Below are 27,135 nucleotides of genomic sequence, written 5' to 3' on the forward strand. Positions count from 1 at the left end.
ATAGTCTTTTGTTAAAATAGATGTAGACCTGAATAAATGCTATTATATAAGTTATAAAATTGCATTGAATCGTATGTAGTATCTACTCACAAAATATGGAAGGTACCCAATTCAAATGGTAATATGCTGGTTTTGCAGGAGGAAAACAGCATGAACTTTAACTTCTGTTCAGGGGTCCTGCCCAAGTAGTATGTGGATTAATGCTATCCACTACTAACCTTTTTTTCTACAACAGCCATATTTATAATATTTTGTAATTATGAAGCTCTTTACAGTGTTTTCAAAAGCCTTTTGCTTACATAGCCATCTTTTTTCCATACAAGTATATGAAAGAATGTCAAGCATATTATATAGTATTTGTTTGGCAAATATCTAATGATTTTCCAAGCCCTCTGCAAACTACATTGACAATTTGTTTGGTTTAACACAACCCAGTGTTTTCCCCTATATTTGCACACTGCTGCCAAATGAGCTTCTACATCGCCAGTTTCATTAAATTACTCTCATACTTTAGAATTTTAAATTATTTTTCCCTGGTGGTGGGATTAAAACCAAATGCTTCAATTTAATTTTGACATCCTTCTAATCTGCCCTCCTACATACTTGTGGGATCTTACTTCCTGTTCTTTCATTCTACATTTATTAGATGTAACTTGTATTGAGTATACAAGATTCTATTAGGTTCTCCAAGGTACACAAAAATGAATACATTGTCCCTATCTATAGGAGTTTGTAGTTTAATAGAGGAGGAAAAATGCGTATAAGTAAAATGTCATTAGGTAGAAAGTGACTCAAGGAGAAACAGATAAACTCCTGTGTTACACATAGGAGTAGCAGGCTGACTTCCGACAGCAAGAATTAACAGGTTTTATGGAGGCAGTGGCATTTGTACTAGATAAGAGAACTGGGTAGGAATTAAGAGAACGGAGATGGGGAAAGCGCATTTCAGTAACAGTGAACAGGCTGTATAAATACGTGGAGTAGTTCCTTTGACTATATCATAAAATATACAACAAGAAATAGTAGAGTAAGGGTGGAAAAACATATCATTGCTAATTCATGAAATGTTTTTAGTGGTAGGCTAAGGTATCTGAATTTTATTCCAGAGTCAGTGGGTACTGGAAATCTAAAGGGCGATATGGGTTAAATATATTCCTTTCACCCACATAGGGAGCATGTAATTAAATATGCTTCTCCGTTTTCATTCCTGCTTTTCTCCTATTTCACCCTGTATGTCTTATGTATTTTAAATTATATTGACAATACCACTGTAGGATAGTTTATTCATATTTCATTCTATGTATCCAACGGAGTTCCTGACTCAGTAAGTAGTCACTGAATGGATGGATGAATGAATGAAAAGATAGATAAATGTTTGGATAAAAAGAATGAAATGGCTTTATTCCAAATGTCCTTACAGAAAATTCACAATAAGAACAAAAGCCTGTGAAAGAGGTGTTTATGTGAAGTGTCATGCAGACCAGCAACCCCTCCCCCTGCTGAAGGGATGGTCAGTTGTTGGGCACCTTTGCTTGCATTGAGAAGAGCCTCCTACGATTAGACATACTGTCTCTCTACTCTTGTTTCCATATAATCCCAGCAGAATCAGCTGGCTAAACAGAAATTGTGTCATTTCATCCCCTTGTTTCAAACACTCCAATGTAGTCCTATTTATTTATTTGTTTATTTGTGTATTTATTTAGGAGTTATGGTATTTTTTTGTTACGTGGATGAATTGTATAACGCTGAAGTCAGGGCTTTCAGTGTACCTATCACCAGAATAGTGGACATTGTACTCTATAGATAGATTTTCATCCCTTGCCCCCTTCCAACCTACACCTTCTTAGTTTTCCATGTCCATTACAGCTCTTTATGACCATATATATCCTTCATTTAGCTCCCACTTATGAGTGAGAACATGTGGTATCTGTTTTCCCATTCCTGAGATACTTAGGATAATGGTCTCCAGTTCCATCCACATTGCTGCAAAAGACATTATTTCACTTCTTTTTTATGGCTGAATAGTACGCTACATTTTCTTTATCCACTCATCAGCTGATGGGCACTTAGGTTGGATCCATATCTTTGCAACTGTGAATTGTGCCGCGATAAACATTCGAGTATGAGTGTCTTTTTTATAAAAAGATTTCTTTTCCTTTGGGTAAATACCCAGTAGTAGGATTGCTGTTTGGAATGGTAGGTCAACTTGTAGTTCTTTGAGGAATCTCCATACTGCTTTCCATAGTGGTTGTACAAGTTTACATTCCCACAAAAAGTGTTTAAGCATTCCCTTTGACCCCAACCACACCAACATCTGCTGTCATTTGACTTTTTAATAATGGCAATTCTGACAGTGGTAAGGTACTGTCTCATTGTGGTTTTAATTTGCATTTCCTTGATAATTAGTGATGTTGAGAATTTTTTCAGATTTTTTTTTTGCCATTTTTCTATCTTATTTTGAGAAGAGTCTATTCATACATAACCAAGGAGGTGAAAGATCTCTACAAGGATAACTATAAAACACTGGTGAAAGAAATCACAGATGACACAAACAAATGGAAAAACATCCCATGCTCATAGATTGGAAGAATCAACATTGTTAAAATGTCCATACTGCCCAAAGTGATTTACAGATTTACAGATTCAATGCAATTCCCATCAAAATTCCAATGTCATTTTTTACGGATCTAGAAAAAATAATCCTAAACTTCATATGGAACCAAAAAAGACCCCGAATAGCCAAAGAAATCCTAAGCAAAAAGAACAAACCTAGAGGCATTACATTACCTGACTTCAAATTATACTATAATACAAGGCAATAGTAAGCAAAACATCATGGTATTGGTATAAAGGTAGACACATAGACTAATGGAACAGAATAGAGAACCCAGAAATATTAATAAAACCATATAGCTCTGGCCAACTGGTTTTTGACAAAGCAGGTAAAAACATACACTGGGGAAAGGATCCCTTCCCTATTCAATAAATTGTGCTGGAGAAATCAGATAGCTATATGCAGAAGAATGAAACTGAATTCCTATCTCTTACCATATATAAACAGTAACTGAAGATGGATTAAAGACTTAAATATAAGACCTGAAACCATAAAAATTCTAGAAGAAAATATGTTTTGCTATGAGAAAACTCTTCTAGACATTGGCCTAGGCAAAATAATTTATGAGTAAGATCCCAACAGCAAATGCAGCAACAACAAAAATAAATAAATGTGATTTAATTAAACTAAAAAGTTTCTGCACAGCAAAGGAAGTAAACAGAGTAAATAGGCAATCTACAGAATAGGAGAAAACATTTTCAAACTATACATACAGAAAAGGGCTAATATTCAGAATCTGCAAAGAATTCAAACAAATAAGCAAGAAAAAAACATAACCCCATCAAAAAGTGGGCAAAAGGCATGAAGAGATCCTACTTTATTTAGAATAAAATTCTCCCTACAGCTTATAAAGCCCTCCTTGGTCTAGCCTCTATTTCTCACATTTCCTGTCCTACTATCTTGCTTGCTTTCCTTCACCTACATGGAGTATAGCCTCCATTCTACTCTTGAGAGCTTTCACCTCACCTCACCTTAACATCCCTGCTACTGTTCCCTCTTCCTGAAATGATCTGCGTCTGGGTCTTCATATGACTGGCTCATCTTATCCTCTATGTTTTAGTGTTAATGTCATCTCATCAAGGAGGCCCTCCTTGACCTTCCATATTCCCTCTCCTGCTTCTCACTCCCTCATCTTAATACTAGTCTCTTTCATGTAACCTTCATAGCCATTCTTCACTATCATATTGTTTACTTGTTTACTTTTTATTTTCTATCTACTGATAGAAATGTATAACCCACAAGTACAAATTCCTTAACCGTGGTTTACTACAGTGCCTACAACAGTATTTAGTGCATGGAAAAAAAAATATTTTCTAATCAAATAGATGAATGCAAGGCAGTACTTTCATTTTTTCTTATGCAATAATTATTAAACTCGTTGAAAGAATAGCCTATATGCACTGCCTCGTGTCTTTGCCAGATTGCTTTTTCTTAACCCCTTTCCTTCTGTCTTTTGCCTTTCCCATTTATTAATAGCTCCAAATGTCATCTTTTTTACTGTCCGTTGACCTCCACATTACCAAATCTAGTTATCTACCTTATATTTCTCTTGTATTTGATACTTCTTGAAATTATCTCTTCACTTGGCTTGTGTGGCTCAGAAATATTTTGATTCTTACGTAACTCTGATGAATCCTTCTCTGGCTTTAGTTCAGGGTGTGCTTGCTGCTGCTTTAAAAATAAGTGATTAACTCTATTTTCACCTGTTTTTGAATTCTTTCTTTGGGAACTTTATCTATCCTTGTGATTTATCTAATTTCAAGATTCAGGGCCTTCTCCAGAGGTCTGTGTATCTCCAAATGCCCCTGCAGCTCTCTAGGCATTTCCAGCTACATATGGAGCTGATTAGTAGGATTAAATCCTAAGGGTGGGACCTGGGTAACTTTTTTCAGTCTTACCTTTCTCAACTATAAAATTGAGATAATACTTATACCATAAGAAATCAAAGAGACAGTATATGCAATGTCTAGCCCAGAACCAGCCACATACTCATGAAAACACTCAATACACATTTTCCATTATTTATTAAATATAGCCTTTGCCTTTGCTGATACCAAAGGTATTTCTGTTTTTGTCTTTTTTCTTTTTTCTTTTTTTTTCCTTTTTTTGAGTCAGAGTCTCTCTCTGTCACCTGGGCTAGAGTGCAGTGGCGTCATCATAGCTCACTGCAACCTCCAATTCCTGTGCTCAAGTGATCCTCCTGCCTTTGCTTCCTGAGTGCTGGGACTACAGGCACACACCACCCCGTCCTGCTAATTTTTCTATTTTTTGTAGAGATAGCATCTAGCTATATTGTGCAGGCTGACTTCGAACTCCTGGCCTCAAGCGATCCTCCCACCTCAACCTCCCAAATTATTAAAATTGCAAGTCATGAGCCACCGTGCCCAACCTCCAAAGATATTTCTTAATAATACAACTAGTGCTTTATATAAGGAAGCTATACTTTTGAATTGAGCATTTACTTGTGTACTAAAATCGTTTAAACAAAATTCTACTGTGTGTTTTAAGTTTGCATTGAAGTGTGCCTACTGACAATTGACAAGGAAAAAAAAAGCTGTAAGATGGATATCAAAAAATAACATTAATGAGCTGCTAAAGCTAAAATTACAGGAACTTATGAAATTGGTTAAACATAAAAACCATTAAACTGTTTACTGAAGCTTCACAGATATACTGCAGCTAATGAGCATTTCTGCTATTTAAATAAGCCCAAATTGAACACACATTACATGGATACATAATTAGTCATGGCAGTCAGACACACATAGACTTACTTTTAAAGCTCTATTTAGAGAATCTTTTCCATTTGATTTATTTTGTTAATTAAAATATTTTTCAGTATTCACTTATATTTTAATAATATTGTTTTCACAAGTAGTATAATTTACTACTGGCTTCCTATTTGTTTTTATTTTTGCTTTTAATGCAGCAAATGGGGATTTTATATTAAACATTTTTCTTAACCCCTTTCTGTAATTGTTTATATCATTTGATGGCATTATTCAGCATATTAAACATTTCTGTCACTGAGAAGTATATAACATTTTTCTGTAGCCTTTCTACTTTTTTCACTGTCTCATAATTATCAAGAAATATTAAGCATCCAAATGTGCATAGAATTATAATGATTATGGTCCAAATCAGATTAAAGGATGATCTATTCCTTCAAGGAGTTTGTAGTCTTAAGTAGATGGTATCATTGAATATAAATAAGCAAATCAAAGTATGGCATTTGGGAATCCAACAGAGAATTTGAAAACAATCCCCATATATTTACTTCAAGGACACTGACCTCCTTGAGGAGATCTCTTCCAGATAAAATGAAATCAAATCTTCAAGGACTTCAGAGTCCTAAATAGATGGAATTATTGCAGAGAAATAAGCAAATCAAAGTGAAGTACTTGTGTTATTTTAATTCTGAATTGATTTGTTGGTCAGTTTAGGAAACGGAAATAAAACTCCTCATAGAATACAAGGAAAACAAAAGGAGTCTCTACAGCCTATTATTGACATCCATCCTTTCTATTTAACTTGGGGAGCCTAAAATTATCCTTAGCACAGAGGGTAAGAAAATCAGAACTGTACTTTCTGCCTGAATTCTGCAAACTTATTCAAACTAAAAATTATCTAACCGTAGCAGTAGGGAAATAAAATAGTTAAATCAATCAAAAGAAATTAACCATGTGCCTATTCTTCCCTAGTCAGTGTGTTTGTCACTGTAAAGCTTTTTTTTTTTTTCCCAGGGAAATATTTGGGTTTCCTCTCCACAATAATCTGACTCTTTGATTGTGGAAATAAGACCTCTAAAAAAAATAATCAATTAAGACAGGATAATGTGAATGCTAAATAAGTGAAATGGACAAATATTATATTTTTTGAACAAAAAAAGCATGTTTTGGGCTCCTCTTATGTGCCAGTTATTGTGCTAGATGCTGGGGTAGTAGCTGACTTGGATATGGTCCCTGAACTCAGGAGTGGTGGAGGCAAAACAAATAATTGAAATAAAGTCATGTAGTGCCTAGTTTAACAGAAGGTGGTCAGTGGTTAACTTAACAGAAAGGGAAAAGAAAAGGTTCCAAAGGAAGAGATAACCTAAATGCTGCATCTGTGAAGCTAGTTAAGACTAGATTCCTTGCAATCCCTCGAACCCTACCTTCTTCATTTTAGTTTCTCCCATGGTTCCAGTGGTGAACTTTAAGAGATTGTGTTTGACCCATTCATTTTGGCTTTCTATATTGCCCCTACACCAAAGATCAGTAGCAGGAGGGCTGCAGAGTCAGAAAAAGCATCAATGAAGATTAAAAAACCATCATGGAGGCAGGTGGAAAAGCAGGAAGTATGGTGTCACAGAAGCCAAGCTAAAAGACGTTTATGAAGAGGGAAGTGGTCATCTGCTGAATGCTGCCAAAAAATCAAGGAAAGTAGTGCCATGCTAGGGTGAGGCGGATTAGGTGTCCGTGCAACCTTGCTCTTGCTCCACCTTGAGAGTAAGGACCTCCTTAAATTTTGTTCTTTGGGTACCTCACTCACCTCACTCTATTCCCTGTGCTAAAGCAAGGTTATCACTGAGAAGAATCACTGGATTTGGCAACCTGAAGCTAATCATCTTAGTGAAAAGAGTATTAATGAAGCTTTGAGAGGTAAATGGAAGCCTGAAAAGATTTATAAAATGGGAGATACTGTACCCGAATATACCTACATATGGGAAACAGCTAATTTGGAGGGAATGGCTAATAATAGACAAGAGAGAGGATATGGCCTAGGGAGCAAAATTCCTACCAGGTAAAAGAAGAGGATTCTAGGGCCCATGTGACAGGACTGGCATCTGATAGGAGGGAGAGTTCTTTAATGGTATTAAGAAGAAATAGAGTAGAGTGGGTACAGATCCAGTAGGTTCATAGTTTTAGTGATGAGAAGACAAAGGGGGTCCCATGTGAGAGATTTTATATTCTCTATGAATTATGAAACAAAGCTTTCTCCATCTCCAGTGAGGGTAAGAAAAAGGAGTCAGTTCTGTTGAAGGTTTGAGGAGCACAGCAAAGGTATGCTTGGTGGTCACAATGTGTAAGGGAAATAAAAGAGCAAGCTTACTAAATCATGAAATGGGGAAGGGCCCAGAGGAAGCCTGTGAACTGGGTTTGGAGGTGATGGTTTGCAAAGGACAGAAGAGTATCCAGATTGTAATCTCTAACAGGCAGCCAGAAGTGCCAGAATAAAAGGAAGAGCTCAAGGTAGAATTTGAGGTCATTCTCATAGAGATGAAATTGAGGGCCCCAAATGACTAGAATTTGACAGAGAAAGTGCAGTGGACTGAATATTTGAGACCTGGGAAGAGGAAGATGAAGAGGTGAGAAGGAGCTGGAGCCTGAGAAGGACAGTTTAAAGATAAGGAGAGGCCAGGTAGAGCAGCATTCTGCAAATCAAAGATGGAGAGCAAAATTAATGTCATTCAACTGTTGCAAAAGGGAGGAGGACAGAGGTCACAGAATTTGGTGACCGTGAATACCATATTTTCATTAGCAGAATAATTAGGTGGGCAGAGAAGTAGGCAGCGAGTATAAACAATTCTAAGAAACCAGGTAAAGGAAGATAAAAGAATGGTAGTGAGAAAAAAGAACCATGTTAGTAACGAAGTTATTCAAAATAGGAGAGGAAAGGAGAAAATGAGAAATGCGATGCACTAAAAAGAGTAAGAGGTGATATTTTGAGGGCCTGTAGAAGCAGGAAGATACAGAATCAAGATTACCTTTTGAGAGGTACAGACGGAAAATGATGACTCTTTTTGTGTCTCCATTGTGTTTAGGTGATAGCATATTGATTAAAATACTTAGAGGCAGAAGGGAGATGTGAAGACAAAGCTTCATGTCATCCAGACTTGATATTTTTAGTTGAAGGCATGCTCTGGTTGTCCCTTTCTTACCCCGGTTATTCTATTTAAACAGAACTCTGATATCCTGGTCTTGTAATTAGAATTTATTTGATCTTGCTGAGATTTTGCTTTCAGCTCTGAATTACTACAATTACTGCCTCACCTTGCCTTTTAGTTTCATTGTTCTTTGGTTTTACTGGCTGATAGGTTATATAAAATTAAACAACAAGCATGTAGATGAATTCATCTATGTTTTCAAGATATCATTTTTTATAAATGTTGAAAATTTTTATTTCCACGATTGTTTTACAACACATCAAACTCTCTAAAGAATACTAATAATCCTTCTTCATTATGATTTCTGTTGTATTGTTTTATTGTTTATGGAGAGTTAATTTAATGTACTAAAATATAGCGTTCTTGACATCTTTTTATAAATACTGAGAAATATACTTGTCATATGCTTGTGGGTTGCTCTTCTGCGTATATGACAGCATAGCTACATCAGTTTAATTGACCTTGGCAATCTACATCTGCTAGTGATGTGTCCCTGAGGGACGGTTTCTGCAATTTTAAGCTGTGGCTTATTGAAGAACTTGTGTGTCACAATACAATTAAGTCTATATAAAAAATCATTTCATGCATAACATTAAATTGACTAAAAGTTCCCATTTCAAAACCATTTCTCGTTATAAAGCTACCTCAGAGTGTCTTTGTTTTTTAAATAAGCTCGTTTGAACATAGTAGTAATTAAAGCAGAAAATTAACATAAATCTTGAATGTTTGGTATGAATTAAGGACATTTACATTCTTTTTAAAGACTACATAAAATTCCAGGCACCATATCATTTAACATATTTCTCTTCCATTTGCAGAATAATATAGACTGTGAAAAGCATGTTTGGGGATTCTTTTTCAAGTTCTTTTTCTGTTCAACTGTGGAGCTACTGGGACATATGCTACAGTATCCATCGAGATGCAATCTCATGGAAATCTGTGAGAAAACCATGCATGAACATAACCGAAAGTTCCTCCCCCCCTCTATTTTATAAACAAGAAAGAAAAAATACAATCCTTCTATTAATATTCATTAAACACTTCATAGGAAATGGCAAGCAGTTATTTGGTTTGCAAATGTAAATATACATTTTTCATCCGCTTATGCTTTCACTCCTTCCAAGCTGGATAAAGGCAGAACAGAAGATGTGCTTCTGAGATTTATTTTCATTGTATTCCAAGTTAAATGTATCAGCAGAGATGTAAGAGAGCTGTGAGGAGTTCATAGAAGAACAGTTACAGGATGAGGAGGATGAAAGTAATTATTTTCTGACAAATTATGAATAAAATTCATGGGTTTTTTTTTTACTGAATCCTTGATTTGGCTTCTAAGTTTAAAAAAATATGGTTAAATAATGAAAATAATGGCTACATTTCAAAGGAGTTGTTAAAATTATGAAAAGTATCTGGATCCATAATCAGATTCAAGGGAGTTTCAATAAATTTATGAATACTATGTGAATATTACATACGCTTAAGTAGAATGTACTATGCCTACACGGAAATGATCCTAACCATTTGATGTTCAAGTTGTTATCAACAGTCATCTTGGATCAGCTGCTTAGTGCCCCTGAAAGAAAACATTTCTGACCTATGGGAACAATGCTTATATTTATATAAGGTGACCATTTCTACGTTTTCAATGATCCTTTTTGTAGATATTAACTCAAATACTAGATACTAAAACAGACACAAACAATTTCTATTTTGGTTGATGTTAAAAACATCATAACCAGCTGCTTGATCTCTCATCGATTTTTCTTTTTATTTTTGGAAAGAAATTAGGAATGTGTTAAACTTGAAGGATTAAAAAAAAACAGGGAAATTCAATAGACAGTTTTCAAAAGGAGGCTGAGGTTATTTTTTGATATGAAAGAAGATCCTTTTCTATTTTGGAATATACTATCAAAGAATTGTTTCATTTTTAGTGAGATTTGCTAGATATTACAAATGATAAAATAATTAAAACAGTTGATATTCAGATTTAAGACTTCCAAGGATAAATGAATCAAATATCAAGGAAAGATAGATTATTTTTAAAAATATACACAATTATGTATGAATGTTTAAGGAAAAATAATAACACAACCTGTATACAATGGAAACATCCATGAATAGAAGAGTACTTTTGAATTCACAAATTAATGCTCCTAGGGTGGCTTGTAGTGTTGATGCTAAATATTTTAAGAAATGCAGAGTTGTTTATTAAACTCATAGTAACATCTCCTGACTACTTATTGACTGAATTTACGATGGAGCTCATATATTAAAGTAAATCATACTATGTACATTTTTGCATTTTAAGAAATTACAAAGGACATTCTTGTGAACTTCACTTTAACTTATCGAGCATATATTCAACACCTACTGTGTATAATACACTGTACTCAACTGAAGATTCAAATTTTATGAGGCCTGAAGCTTATATAGTTTGAGGGTTCCTCTTTCAGAAAAGAAAAATTTACAAACTCAGTATTAGGAACAGGGCTTTGAAAGAGGCCCATGCAAGTGAAGGACCCTAACTTAAGCTTCAATTATGTCACAATACAAAATTGTGTCTAGATATTTGTGAGGGATTGGTTCCAGGACTCTCAGTGGATACCAAAATCCATGGATGCTCAAGTCCCTTATATAAAATGGGATATTATTTGCATATAACCTATGCACGTTTTTATTTCCGGAAAGAAAATAGGAATTTCTTTCTTCCCATATACTTGAAATCATCTCTAGATTATTTATAATACTTAATACAGTATAAATGCTATGTAAATAGATGTTATATTATATTCTTTAGGGAATAATAATAAAAAAAGCTTATACATGTTCAGTACAAGCACAACCATCTATTTTTTTTTAATATTTTTGATCTGCAGTTGTTTGAATTGTCAGATGCATAAATCACAGATATGGAGGGCCAACTGTATATATGTATTTTACACCAATAGATGCTGGGGGAATCAAAGATAACTAAGGCATAATCCTTACCTTGCTCAAGCTGAGAGTGAAATCTGTATTAAATTTCAAGGATATTCCTGTAAAAATTGAGATGAATATATAAAAGGGCTTTGATCTCCCAGAGAAACAATTTTCAATTCTTTCTCAGTTAAAATCATCTTTATTTCAGATCTCTATGTGAACCAGAAATGTATCAATGTTTTGGAGAAATAAGGTCATTTCTTATGGAAGAGAATTATTTTTACCCCTTGCTTAAATGTATAAAACTCATTACATATACCATTCAATGATGATGTGTTTTGGTTGCCATTATTAAAATGGGTTGAACTGAGGAGCCATACTCACTATTCACTTTCTTACAACTCAGGTAACTGTTAACAGATGGTAGTGATGATACGTTTTGCAATGGGAACAAATGATAATCTTCTCTTTTCCTATGAGCTTTAAAGATATTAGAAAACTCTTCTCAAAATGCCATTCTCCTTTGAAAATAATTACATGAATATTTAATTTTTCTCTCAATGAAATGTGGCAAATACAAACTATAGAAGATTTTAAAATAAAAACCTGAGCGTTGACCTGTCTACTCATTCATTCATTCATCCATCAATCTAGCTGAATGTCTCCTCTGCTCCAGAAACTGTACTAGACTGTGTAGTACAGGGGTGAGCAGCATAGGCATATTTCTGTTCTCATGGAATCTACAATCTTGTGGGGAAACACTATCAGCAGTAGTCCCTTAATAATTTTCTACAATTCTAATACTCTTTAAGAAGAAAGCTATAAATATATACCAAGGTTTATTTTTATTTTATTTTTTTCTATTTTGCTCAGAAGAAATCTGTTTTAGGTATCAGAATAACATTTTTTTACATTTGGTTATTTTATTTTATACTTAATTTGTTAATCAATTCAACAACTAACTTTTCTGTTCCAGGATCTCCCCAGCTCTCCTCCTTTAATTTAAGTTGCTATGAATTAGAGTAAAGAATAGGTACCTTAGTTTGTCTGAGATGCTGTACTTAAAAATCATGACACAGATACCTGGAGAGGACATTTAATCCTAACCACTGGCGCAGTTTCCTTCATCAAATAGGGTGTTGTCTACTTTTCTTCATTTTTTTCTCTTGATCAATGCTTTCTATAAGTTGTATTCTTTTTTCTCTTTTAAATATAAGAATTATTTTTCTAGTCAAAGTTTGCTTTAGATATTTTTCTTAAAGGAACTCAACCTTTCTCTTGTCCCATGACACTTTTAGATCCATTGGAATGCAGCATATTTAGCAAATAATTATGAAACTATTTTACACAGCAATTTCCAGGAGGAACTAATGGTAATACTTGTATTTGTTGATTTTAACAAAACAAACATAGCAGAAATTGTTGGCTAAATGTAACTGTATTAGTGGGTTCATTACATTACTTAATAGTAAATCCAAATAATTTGATGAAAATGTTGAAAACTGTTTCATTTTGCTTTATAAAATGTTTTGTTTTAAGAGAAAGAGATTCATCAACCCGAATTCATAATATAATTTACAACTGTGACATACAGGAACGAGTTTCAGATCATACGAGTAGTAATAGATTTGTGAAAATAATGGCTATGGATAAATAAAGTTTTAGGAAATATATTTTATCTCTATTATAATAACTGTACTTTCCTTCTCCATGGATCCGTACTTCTTAGACATAAATGCTGGATGTGAAACATTGCCCAAATCGGTGGTCTTTAATTCCTACATGTATGGTGTATTTCAACTTGATTAAGTCAGTACACTTGAATGTGTTGTTAACTTCGAAATTTCATTAACTTTCCATTTTTATGCTTCACTAAAAACAGTTACTTGAATCCCTAGAATAATAATTAAATAATAATTTTTCTAATTTTCAAATTATTGATATGTGATGCACAGATTAATCATTGTCTATTATTTTTCACTTTTTTTTAGTGAAAGAAGCCTTGAGCCCTGTAAAACTTAACAGATGGAATCTCCCAGAAGTAGATCCAGAAACTATGCAAACCAGTGAACCATGGGTATTTGCAGGTGGTGATATCGTTGGTATGGCTAACACTACAGTGGAATCAGTGAATGATGGAAAGCAAGCTTCTTGGCACATTCACAAATATATACAGGTAGGTATTTGGCATCACTTTCGGTTAATTCTTTTCTAGTGGATAAGTATTAATACTTCTTAATTTATTTTGGATATTCATTATATGAGCATTTCTATAAGATATATACTAAGTATATATAAAATATGCCATACGCATATTTACTTGGATCAAACTTTAGAAATATGGACTAGATGGTAGAACTATGTAGTGGATTGAAAATTCATTATGCATTTCTGCTAGTTGAATACCCTGAAGTCATTAGTCCTGCTGTGATCAAAATATTTATTAATGTATTAAATATATAGATAATATGTTTATTAAATTTCATAGCACACAATGTGATAGGAGATAGAATGTATATTAATTATGATCTTACAGGGTCCAGAAAACTATCTGGTCTGTCCATTTGGACCAGATAGGGTCCTATCCATTTCCTAAATTCTCTGTACCTAAGTGACAAGAAGCAAATATTTTATGAATTACAGCTGTAATTTTTTAACTATTTAGTTTTATGATAAAATGCAAAATGATTAAATGTGAAGTTGAATATACTTTGGTGACTATGTGGTCTTGGGGAGAAAAAGCTGTAACTACTAGGACTTAGTAGTATTACTTTTTGACTAAATATTTTCCATCTTGTTTTATAATTTAATTAAATGTAGATACAGTTACCTCATTTACATAGAATGTTTTTGGAAAAGTTTGCTCTTCTTAATAAAATTCCTCTTCTCTCTTTCCTATTCAGGAAAAATTTTATTCACACCATGCCTTTCTTCCTCTCTTCTTTAGTTTTCTCTTGTTTCCCACACGCTAACCAAATTCACTTTGTCTTTAATGCTTCCTTAAATTTCCCCCTCTTGCTCGCCATGACCATGTACTCTATTCTAGTGATTATATCATCTTTTTAAAGTTTAATTCACCTACTATTCACCCACCTGCTCCCTGTCATCTCTGAGTCCTGGGGCTTGAGATGTTGAGTCTGGGCCAGAGTATGGGGTCTCAGAAGTTGAGGGTTTCAAGAATGAGTGTAAGCAGCCTATGGGTTTTGCATAGATACAGAGCTGTGATTTTGGAAGCAGCCTCGGGGGAGATACCAAATCTAAAACTAAAAAATGTTCAAAAGTTACAAATCAAAAGGGATGTGTAAAAGCAAAGAAATTAAAAAAAGAAAAATGTAATTTTAACAGACACAAACCAGGGAACCCAAGGGAGACAAGTAGGTGAGGGGTGCAGGCTGAGTTTCTGCAGTGACCGAAGGATAGCCACACTGTGCTTCGATGAATCATCATGGACTTACAGACAGACACACAGAGAAAGCAGCTCCAGACAGCTCCTGGGAGTGGACAGTCTCCTGCTTTGGCTCTTTTTGCTTTTTCCGTGCCCAAACCTATCACCCTATGCTTTCATTTTCTCATTCCATTCTTATTTTCTGATTACTCTCAGGGTTCTCTATGTCACCTCCTGCTGCGTAACTCCCTAATCTATATTTCTAATAGGGCCCTCTCTTGAATGATCCAGCTGTCTGCTGGACATCTTTCTATGCATGTCAAACCTACCTTTCAGATGTACTAAACATCTTCATGTGGACGTCTTATCTATTCTTCAAATTCACTGCATTTAAATATTAAATATTCCTTCTCAAACCTGTTCCACCTTCAGTATTTAACATTTCTGAATTCCAGGTTCAAATCCACCGGGTTAGTAGTCCTCAGACTGTAGGTTACTCAGACTAATAGAATTTTCAAAATCAATTTGGAAATCAGTATAGGGTTGATGGCTTCCTATTTTACTAACAATATTATAACAAACATTCAAACCAAATGAAACTGTAACATTTACTTACATAAATTAATAGGACATTTTATGAAAAAAGTAGAAAAGGATATAGTCTCAGAAAAGAGATAATTCTCATAAAAGCACAGTTAAAAGATTTATACTAGTGCATGTATACACACACACATATTTTATACATTATAAAGCAGGATTTCTTTATGCAGCTATCTTTACAAACTACTTATCTAAGTTTTCTTTCATTCTTCCCGCTCATATATAATTGATCAATCCTATCTCTGTAAAAACCTTTTTATACACTAATCTTAGTTTGCTTATCTTTGATGTGGAGTTACAATTTTTGGTTGACCAGACATCTTACCAAGCAGCCTGTTAGCTCCTTGAAGAAATGAAAGTGGAATCAGGGGATAAGAGAAGAGGCTCTTGTGTTAGCCCAGAGGAAGCCCCATGAATGTGTGAATTCAGTTTGTGGAGTGAAAACGGTGGGAGGGCAGAGATGCTAAAGAGAGTTGAAAAGGTAAAATTGAACAGTGGTCAGTGAAGGATGGCATGTTTTAAATTTTTTTTTCAAATGGATCAAGTATAATTTAATCCATTTATAGATTTTAAATTAAAATACATAAAGAATACTCAAATATATTTTATAATTGTAGTTTTGCAGTGTTTCACAGTTACCATTCTAATCTTTTAACTTCCCTGAATCTGATCAATGTGTACTGGCAAAAAAAAATTAGCAATCATTTTACTTAGCTTCCACTTAATTCATGAAAGGAGAGAAACAGACCTTTAGTTATAATGAAGAAAAACATGCATGTTCTTTAAAAAAAATGCATATTAGGAATGATAGTTTTTTGATATATAAAATAAAAAATTCATACCCTCTAAGAGTTTTGAATTTGGCTGAAGGATTCAAACTTGCCAAACTAAGTGCTGAATTGTATTTTAAAACAGGGTATAGATAGAAGGTAGGTAAAAATCTCTATCAAATAAAATCAACATTTCCACCTTCCTGCCAGGGTGTTAGATGCAAAGTTTCTAACAGTGATAAGGCTAAAAAGACATATATAGAAAAAGTGAGATTTTTGTCTCTAACACTGTCCTGTCCCTAACTTAATTCTGGTCTCTATCACCTCTCTTGAAACTGCCTCCACTTTCTCCCCTGCAAAATCCAATGCTCCTACACTGAAGCCATGGTCATCGTTCTAGAACCCAAGTTTAATCCTAACTTCCTCATTTGAAACTAGTCAACAGTTCCTCTTTGCACTCAAGATAAAGGCCAAACTTGTTAGCTTGTGATGTTAATTAGAATTTCTTCCAATGGAACAAGATTACTCCTGAAATATGGGCCTTTCCCCTACCCCACCCATTTCACCAGGCTGAGGCCCACTTGTCCTGAAGGTTTTGCTTCCTCCTCCTATTCTGAGGAGTTTGTGACATGGTCTTCCTGGTGTGTGCCTTGACTGAAGTCTGCTTACTGGTCTGCCTCTTACACAAGCCAATGACCATGCTTATTTATTACTGTATCCTCAAAATAAAGAATGTATTCATCTATTAAACAGAAAAAATATAGAGTGAGATAATTCATTTTAAATGAATTTAAAGGAGTTAAGAAAACTAATAGGTTTGTATGATAAGTTCATTAGCACAATAAATAGTGTTTTCTTACATATGTAGCATTTGTTAAGAAAAGTTTCTGTAATGTTTGAAGTGTCTTCATGAAGGAAGGATTATAACACTTCGTCTTATATTTCACATTAGTTCATTTGGGGGAATATATAACACTAGATAGTGTATTTTAAAAATTGATTTAATAAACACAGTATGAATTAATGCATGCAATTGTTGCAGTTGGGTATTTAGAATTTCTTTGTAATATGCTTTTTGAGATACATGTGGTTATTTAAAGACATTATGTTGGGACTTCAGTAATTCCCACAGTTGTCTGAAGAGAGCTTCACTTAAATTTCATTAGTTAATTTGCTCAATTACCACTTATTGAGTACCAGCTGTTTGGCCCAATACTTGACTTTGGGAGGGTACCAAAATGAATAAATGAAGAGAGATATAATATAGTGGTTATAAATTTGGGCTTTGAGTTAAAAATCAGACATTAGACCCAGTTCCAATACTTTTAAACCACATGACCTTGGGCAAGTTACTTCATCACTCCAGGGCATGGTCTTCTCAGGGGTAAATAAGCAATTTATTTATAAATAAACAACAATAATTAGAGAATGTCCTTCATGTGAGAGTATTTATAGAAAGCTCGTAGTACAGAGCCTGTTCTATAAATATTTGTTGTTTGTATTGGTATTGGTGGTTATTAGAGATCATTCTCTTTGGATTGTTAAAATGAGATAAAAAAAAAAATTAGAAAATGGGAGATCTGAATAGAAACCCAAAATAGAGAATCTAAACAGATGAAGATTGAAATAGGCTATTTCAGGTAATAATAAAAGTGTTTTATTTAACCATTAATGTGTTCATCCATATATATCCATCTGTGTATCCAAGAAATTGTGCATGCATGGATTCATCCATTCATTGAATAAACAATAAATTAAAAAATAGTACTATCTCTTATAGATAGCATTAATCACTAGGTTTATAAATGTGAATTAAAACAGGAAACTGGCAATTAAGAATCTCACGGTCTAGTAAGAAAATCAGTTGTGTAAATATAAGTCTAATACAGTATAATTGACACAATAATAAAAAATGTAAAGGTACAAAGGTATAACGGAAGAGGTAATGATTGATTCTGTCTAGATGTGGGTGTCAGGATGTGGAATCAGCAAAGGCTTCACAAAAACCAAAGTACAAATAGAGAAAGAGGATAAGAAAAATTAGAAGAATACTGAGTAATTAGAATTTCTGGACTTTAAAGAGTTCTACTGGATAAGATTTTATAGGTTGCTCCCTGTACAAAGGGTACCCAAACAAGGGTTCCAGTTGGCTGAAATCAAGGCCAACGTCCACTCGTCCACTCACCAAACAACGGACCTTTTGTCATGCTGCTTCTATTCAGAGGAAGGAGTGCCTTCCTTGAATTTTCACAAAGGTACTCTCTGCTTGCTCCCTAAGCTTGCAACTTCTTTTTATTTCACCAAAGGGCATAGTCTGGACTAGTGGAGGCCCTGACATAGAAATTATATGGGGATATTGGATCTACAGTTATACTGGGGCTAGAACATAAGACCACCTAGTCTGGGTTTTCATTTGGAGTACATAATGTGGTACCAATTGTTTCCATATAGAAGTGATATGTTAGCTCTGGTATTAATGTGGAGAAAAACATTTTCTAACTCATCAACATTTTCCTTCTTAAGTGTCCTTATTATATAATACTAAACTTACTCTTTAATTATTATACTTATACTGATAAGGGATCCAATACGACTTCACCTTAATTGTTTATAATAGTGTAATGTTAGTGGAGTCTAGGCATATTTGAGTTTTATTTTACCACTTGAATAAGAATTAATGAATATGAAGGATTATTTTGACAGTTACTCAAAGAAAGAGTATGTAACTGAAAGAATGACTATAGCTAAACAAAAAATTCTTTAAATTTTAAAATTTATTTGCACTTTTTACTTGTATATTTCTAATGGATTTATTTATTTAAGCAGTGTGCATGTGCATGCATGAGTATGGGTATGTACACGCACACATGTGATATGTTTGGATAAATGGGTAGGTAAAAGAACTGTACTAGAAAAATTAAGAAATTAACCACATCAATCAATCAACTTTTTTTCCCTCGAATTCAAGGATTACCCTTTTGAAATAATTAGAGAAAAATATATGACACAATACAAAGATTAAATTTACTACAACCAATAAATGCTAAAGTAGTTGAGGAGCAGACATCAATGTTGATTAGAGTTATTGAAAAACATTCATGAGAAAAGTGGTCCCTGATTTTTATCTTCCCGGGAACATAACTTCATTTCCTTGTCAGTCATTGTAATAAAAGCTACTATTTGTTTAGCATCTATTTTACATTGTACTTTATTTTTGTTACAATGACCCTGTGTAATAGGTATCATTATCTTTATTTCACAGCTTTTAAAAATAATGAGTATAATGATTAAGAAACCTATTCGAGGTCGATACCTCGTCAGTAAAGCAGCTAGAGTTGGGCACGCACGCACGTCCATCTCTTACTATTCCTATATTGAATTTTTTTCCTGGTACTCTTCAACTCTGGATTCTTATTCATCTTGCCAATTAGCCACAGTCCATGACACCCTACAAACCCCAATACACCCTACAGTCTATGTGTCTTAAAATTTAAAATATAATAATTCATTAGAACTTTGCCTGAGAGTTTCTCTGGAGAAATAAGAAGATTCTGATTACAGGCTGTGTGTAACTTAGTTCTGGTTAAACATGTACCTTAACCAAAATGATTAAGTGGACAGAGAAGTTCTAAGAATATAAACATGTCACATCTCCTAACTTCCAGGGAAAGCAAATACAACTGACCCTTGAACAACGGGGGGGTTAGGGTGCTGAACCCTGCACAGTTGAAAATCTGCATATAACTTTTGACTTTCCAAAAACTTAACTACTAGGAGACTACTGTTGACTAGAAGCCTTACTGATAAAATACAGTCAATTATCACACCGTAAGATATCTGTATTGTATACCGTATTCTTACAATGAGGTAAGCTAGAGAAAAGAAAACATTAAGAAAATCATAAGGAAGAAAAAATATATTTACTATTCATTAAGTGGAAACGGATCATCATAAAGGTCTTCATTCTCATCATCCTCACAAAATGGAGTAGGCTGAGGAGGAGGAGGAAGAGAAGGGGTTGAGGAAGAGAAGGGCTGTCTCAGGTGTGACAGAGGCAAGAGGCAGAAAAGCTTGGTGTAAGTGGACCGTACAGTTCAAACCTGTGCTGTTCAGGGTCAAATGTATGCACTGCATTGGGAGATAACTTGCCAGTAGTCAAACATGTGGAGGCTTCTGGGACAGTAAACAAGAATACACCCAAGTGCAGGAAGGGTGCCAAACCCCAACTCCACAGGGGGAAAATCTCCTGCTCTCAGGACCCTTTCAGTCTTTGTCCAATGTACCGCTTCATCTGGTTGTTGTATTTGTATCCTTTAAAATATCCTTTGTAATAAACTGGTAAATGTGTTTTCCCTGAGTTCTGTAAGGTTCTCTAACAAATTAATCATGGGAACCCTGGTTTTAGCTGGTTGTTCAGAAGCATACCTAAAATAACCTGGGGCTCGCCATGGGCATCTGCAGTGTGGGGGGCGGGGCAGTCCTCAACCTGTGAGATCTGACACTATCTCCAGGTAGATGGTGTCAGAATTAGACTGAATTAGAGGACATCCAGCTGGTGTCCACTGCAGGATTGATTGCTTGCTTGCTGGTGGGGAGAAATTCCCACACATCTCGTGTCAGAAGCATGTTGTGAGAGTATAGTGGGAGAAACTGAGTTTGTTTTTTCTACTTACACACTGTTCAGAAGACTGAGCCCTTACTTTGTTCTAGTGTTAGCATATAAACAGATTTAGTTTCATGAAAGTGGAGAGAAAAAGGCTATATGATATCTCATCCTGTTATGTCCTTCCACTGAGAACAAACTTGGAGATAGAACACAGACTAAAGTCTTCTAAATTCTAATCCCAGATCAGAAACTCATTTTTCCTGGAGTAGTCAGGTAGTTCTGAGAAGGAGCTCTTATAAACATGGAACATTTTGTCAAATAAAGTCGATCTATATGGAAATTATAATCACAAAACCCACTGGTGTGATTACATTCTTTTATTAAGAATTCTGTTTTAAATTGACTCTCTCTTAGATGCAACATTAAAAAAACCATAGTATTTATTATTAGTTGTAGAAGGGATCAACTAAATTTACATGTTGCTGCTCCAAAAGTACTTACAGGGGTAGAAATGTATATATTGAGAAACAAAAAACAAGGGTAATTAGTTGAAGGATAAATATGGAATCAACAAGCAAAGGTAGAAATCCAAATAAAGGAAAAAATTTGTGTAGAGCTTCGTTTTAAATATAAATATGAAATGAGACTATTTTCTTCCAGCAGAATTCTTTCCATGAAAATCAAACAAATACTTATGGGAAAATGCGAAGTATAAGGAAGGAGGCATTGTAGCATTAAACATAAAAAAAGTTTTGGTACACTGTAAGTGACATTAGTAGTCACTGAAATACTTAGTTAAGTGCAGAATAGTTGAAGTTGAATAGTTATAAAATAGTGTTCATTGGAAGCCAGCATTTGAGATCAAATTTCAACAACAACAACAAAAAGTTAATTTTTAAATTATTGGGATAGGTTCAATGTTTCTACAATTTTATATACCCGAGTCTACCTAAATGAATGTTCCTAAATAAAACTTTTTTGTTTTCTTCTGCAAACTTTATCCTTTTTAAAAATGTGCTGTGTTCCTGTAGTAAGCATCCACATTAAGGTGCCTGATATTGTTTTGATTTTTTCATTTATGAATCTATATTATTCTTTCTAATTTGTCAATCTGCCTTTGAAACTAACTTGTATGGCAGAATTATCTTAGAACAGATACACAAGATACACACATAAATGTCCTGGAATCATGCTGGATCTAAAGTATCTTTCTTAACCTTGTAAGCTCCTGGAGCATAGGTATCTTCAGTTTTGACTTCCGACAGTGTCTTTTAGCTTATGGGTAAAATTTATGAGATATGCAAATTAAGGTATATAATGAAGTTCTTTGACAGTTACTGTAATTCTACTCAGGTAAATGAATATGGATATATTTTGTATGGAATAGATGGGTATATTTTGAAATAGATATTTATGATGTTCTTCAGAACTATCATAAATGTCTTATATTGATGACCCTCTTTTCTACTGCTTGACGTTTTGTATATTTTCTTCTGGTTCAACGGAGGCACAAAAAACATCATCAGTGGTTGAGGGAACTAGGTATCTCAGGGGATTGGTAATGAGATACAGACCCTTTAACCTCTTGGTCACTAGTTCAGATCTGCCCCAGGTCAAGAGTGACAGAAAGTCATTACTATCTGATGGCAGTTCAATAGGCTATGTGAAACAAATTTGTGATTCAGTACCTAGTGAAGACAAATTCATGCCACGGACCTACTATACAGTGAGTACACAATGGTATTTGTGATTTTAGCTTGAAAAGAAAGGAGAAGTCTAATTATTGCTAAGTATTCCTTCTTTCTGTGAACTGAGCTTCCTTTTGATGGATTTGTTGATGGAATGGCATGGGAAAACAAGGTTCATGCCTATGTTGGTTTGTGATTTGGGGCCAGGAGGTACACATCCATAGGATTCTTTATCTGTCATTGTTGCTAAAGAGGTACAATTCAGCATCACTAACATAACTTTTTCTTTTACTAACATAACTTTTAAAAAGCGATTTCAGTCTCACATGGTGATTAATTCAAGGCTGAAAGTTACATCATTCATATCTCCTGTTTCTTCAATACCCTTCTGCATCTATTTTTTAAATGTTTCATTTTTCTTTTTAATCATAACATTAATTTCATCTACATTTGGACATATGACTGAACATTTAGGGAGGCCTGTTCGTTCTTGTTAATCTTTCACTAGAGAAATAACTTAGTTAGCAAAAGAGCAGGCAATTGTAAAGACACTTTGAAGAGAGGGGATTTGAAACTGAGTACATGCAAAAAGGTCATTGCTAAAAAAGTTAATTGAATTATGTGCATTCATATCAATAAATGAAATCTTTTACCTTTTGCCAATTTTAGGGTTTGAGATTATGTGAGGAGTTTTGTCTTTTTGATATCTTTAATGAACAGTTTATTAAAACTTTCTGATTTGGGGCCCTTTGAAAGGAATTATTTTTCTAAAGAAGAAAGCAATATTTATACCTGAAAGATTTATAAGATTGCAGCATTTTCTTAATAATTGCATATTTACTCTTTTATTTTATATTAGGGTCAATGATTTTCAAAATGAACCCATAATGCTGGATTGTAAGAATTTTAAAGCTCTCTCTAATAAGATGTATGATGTGAAAATAAAACCTAAAGAATGGTAGTAACTGTGACTCATGTTAAAGATCCCTGCTCTGGACAAAGATGAACAGTTGCAAAAAATATGACAAGGATTTTAGAAAACAAACTTACAAGAACTTTTATATGTTTAAGTCTCTGTTACTTAGAAGACCTTCAGTCCCAACTTTGAATAAAAGACACTTGTTATCATTATCATTGCTTAAAATATCACTTTAATTCCACATCTTCAAAGGCATTCTTTTGCCCTGAAATATACCGGTGATTTCTACAATCTTGAAGAACTATGATTTGAGAATTAGAAATTTAAATTGCACAGGCTTAATATTGGAGTATTTCCGTTACCCTTTGCAGGTTTTGAGGCAGCTTATTCGACCTTACAGTCTCACCAGGAAGCTAATGGGAAAGCCTTGCAGCAATCTTCACAGGAAAGTTTCCAAATGTCAAGTGTCATCTTTCCAGCTGTTAGATGAATGGGTAGCCAAGAGGCATTTATTTGGGTGTGCAGCCCCTGTGAAATCTGGGTGAGGCAGGAGAAAAGGCTATAATTTGGTGGTTAGTTTACCAGCATTGGTATAGTTGCAAATCTCCTAGCCAAGCAACGGATTTCATTTTGTGGTTTAATGATTGACAGCCAACCGCGGTGTTCTTGCATTTAAAGAATAAAAAATGCCTGGAAAAAAAGGCATCATCGATATGTCATACTAATTTTTGAATCCTCCATTGCTTCAGATAAAAACAATCTTATCAACAGAGCTGCCTTCTTCTTCTCTAAACCCCTTTCCAACTGAGAAGAGGTAAGGCTTTTGAAATGACAACTGTATTATAAATCTTGAGACTTACTGAAAAAGTGTACTTCAGTTTAAGATATATTGCAAACTCTTTAATTCCTATGTTAAGAGAAAATTGATATAAATCATTGGCTCCTGTCAGGTTGAAAAACAATGAATATCAATAAAAAGACAGTTTTAAATCATAATGGATTCAGTTTGAGATAGTGATAGTCTCCAAAAACGAATATTGAAATATGTCATGGCTAAATGCTGTTTCCATGCCAAGTTTTTCCACTTAGTTGGGATCACAGTGTTGAGATGACTTCAGGCCAGTTTCACTGGGAAACTGAGTCTTTAGACTTAACTATTATCAGAAATGCATGTGATCTCATTTTTATCCCTTGCAATGACAAGTAGTAAAGTCAAATTTGCTTATTGTCATTGAAAAATGAAGTCCATTTCAGTTGCTTATAAATAAACATACAGTAAACCCTGTAGTACTTGCCATAGAATTTGCCTCTTCAGTAGTACATTCAGGTTAATTTGTGATGTGTTCCTTAGTTAATATTTTAAAATAATTATTATGCATCAGAGACTTGACTTTTTTGTCTATTAAAAATTGTATTTGTGATAATGTCAACATTTTGTATATGAAGAGGGATTCATTTCTTTATAACATCTATATGTGGTAAAAGAAAATCAAGGAAAAATGAGAAATGAGGCTATACCTAATGGAGCTATCAAAACAAAACTATCTAGTTGGTGATAGGGGAAGAAAATACCATGACTAATAAGTAATTTTAATGCCTTTTATTGACTTTGTATAGGGTTCTAAACTTTTATTAAATGGGAGCATTTGACCTGAGAAGTAATTTAAAATGAAATTGTCTCCATAAAAGCAGAATATTTCCTTACCAATACAGCAGTAGATTGCTATTTTGGGCAGAGATTACTCAATATTAGAATGGGCAGAAAAAATAACTGAAAAATCTTATCCATGCCATAAGCATCCTAACTTTAGTGTATGTTGATGGAGGATGAAAGAAATTAGCCACTGCAGTGTCACTTGGTCCAAATAGGCTGTAAGTGTTCTGGATCCCATGCTGAATGTACAATGCCCTGATGCCTGGAACTGTCTGGGGGCTAATAACAATATCACAGGAAAACAAAACACCCAAAACCTTTAGTTTGCTGGGGAAAATTGAAATGCAAAATAACCTAATTTGAAATTTTGACCACAACTGTGTTTCTTTACATTCAGTAATTTAGTAAAGTTGAGTCTTAAGCAAGTTATAAAGGATTGGGTCGAAAAATATCCAGATATAAGTGGTATAATGGAAGCCTGAAAGTCAAGAGACCCAGGTTCAATTCCTGGATTAATTGCTTATTCATTATGTCTTGGGACCTTTGATAAATTTCATGTTGCCTTTTTGCTTGTCTTACTGGTGGTTCTATGGCAAAATGGTGTAATCATAAAGGTGCAATTCCCAGCATAATGACTTACTTTTAAAATTTCCAATAGTGAGGACCAATCTCAGATGTTACTATTTTCTTCCATAAAAGGGACAAAATTATAATTTTATGTGGTTCTAAAACACAAATAAAATATGTTAAAAATAAGTATCTTATTTATTGAATACCTGTTATGTGGTGATTATTTTTAGGAGCTTAGCGTTCACATTATACTCAAAATTACCTCTATATTAACAATTTCCCCATTTTAAAAATTATAAAACTATGCTGAATTTGGTTGAGATGGATATGTCCATGGAGATCATTTGATTCAACCACTTTACACCTGAGTTAAGAAGCTGAGGAACAGAGTGAGGATGAGTATTGGATTTTTTTGTAATTCATGTAACCAGTTCTCAAAATTTTGCTCATTTCATTTTAGATCACTTTCTATATATTGCACAGTCCCTGTATACCAGACAAAATCCCATGGGAAGGTAGCCCTCAAATAGATTTTTTATCACTTTTTTTCTCAGTGGTATCCCTGGTACCTAGAACAGTACTTGCCTCATAGTTTGTGGTTAGCCAATAAAATGCCTGCCATGAGTAAGCATTGAAAAAATATGGTTGAAAAATTTGATATGTTTTGGAAACGTTTTAGATTATGAGCATGTGAATTTTAGGGAACAGATTTTACAAGTTCACTTGGCTCATTGGTGATAGATACTCCCTTAGATTGCTGAAAGTTCTGGTACTTAATGGTGGAGTAGAGTTAACATCGACATAGAAAGATGAAAATGAGCATACTGGTGCTTTGTGATTTTTCTCATTTGATCCTCTCAACCATCCTTCACTGTAGAAATTGTTATTCCTATTTTAAAGTGACCTCTGAGCAACTACACTGGTTTTCTCTCTGCACTCTATCTTCACCTTAACCTATTTCAGAGAATTCTCCTTCTGGAAGTACAAGGGTTAATAGGTTAACACAAAAGCAAGTATTGGCTGATATGTTGTTGACTTACAATTTTGAGGTTTTTATTCCAAGTCTTAATATTTAACATCACTGCTGTCACCTTTCTTAAATGTCAGTTTCTTTTATTTACGTTCATCATTCTCACCTTGATCATACTGACTCCTTTGTGTTACATGGATTTGCTGTCAGGCACCACCCTGTGCTGGTCACCAGGCTTTTCTTACTCTCGTCATTGACATCTTGTCAGCAATGTCACCACCTTTGCCTTCAAGCCTGTCAATATGGCAACCATTACCTCTTTGATTGACACTTTTGAAAATTTGTCAACATGTTATTTATTATTTTGGGAATATCTCTGTCTAACTTAAAGCCATTTCTTAAAGTTAATTTACTATTTTATTCTTTGAACAGATCTATTGGGTTGTATGAAATAGAGGCTGTAATAGTCTACATGCTATTATCTTAACAGATGATATAACAGTTATAATTTAAAAGA

At 34.2% G+C, this 27,135-nt stretch overlaps 1 protein-coding gene across 1 annotated transcript in view; it reads left to right on the forward strand.

The window, feature by feature from the left end:
• LOC105823749 (dihydropyrimidine dehydrogenase [NADP(+)]-like) overlaps positions 1-27,135 on the forward strand; it is a 435,569-nt gene that overhangs the window by 140,518 nt on the left and 267,916 nt on the right. Inside the window, 1 exon segment of the mRNA XM_012661010.1 lies at positions 13,448-13,632. Coding sequence (XP_012516464.1) covers positions 13,448-13,632 — 185 coding nt within the window.

This window comes from Propithecus coquereli, unplaced genomic scaffold (genome assembly GCF_000956105.1).
Source record: "Propithecus coquereli isolate 6110/MARCELLA unplaced genomic scaffold, Pcoq_1.0 Scaffold7, whole genome shotgun sequence".
Classification (NCBI taxonomy): Eukaryota; Metazoa; Chordata; class Mammalia; order Primates; family Indriidae; genus Propithecus; species Propithecus coquereli.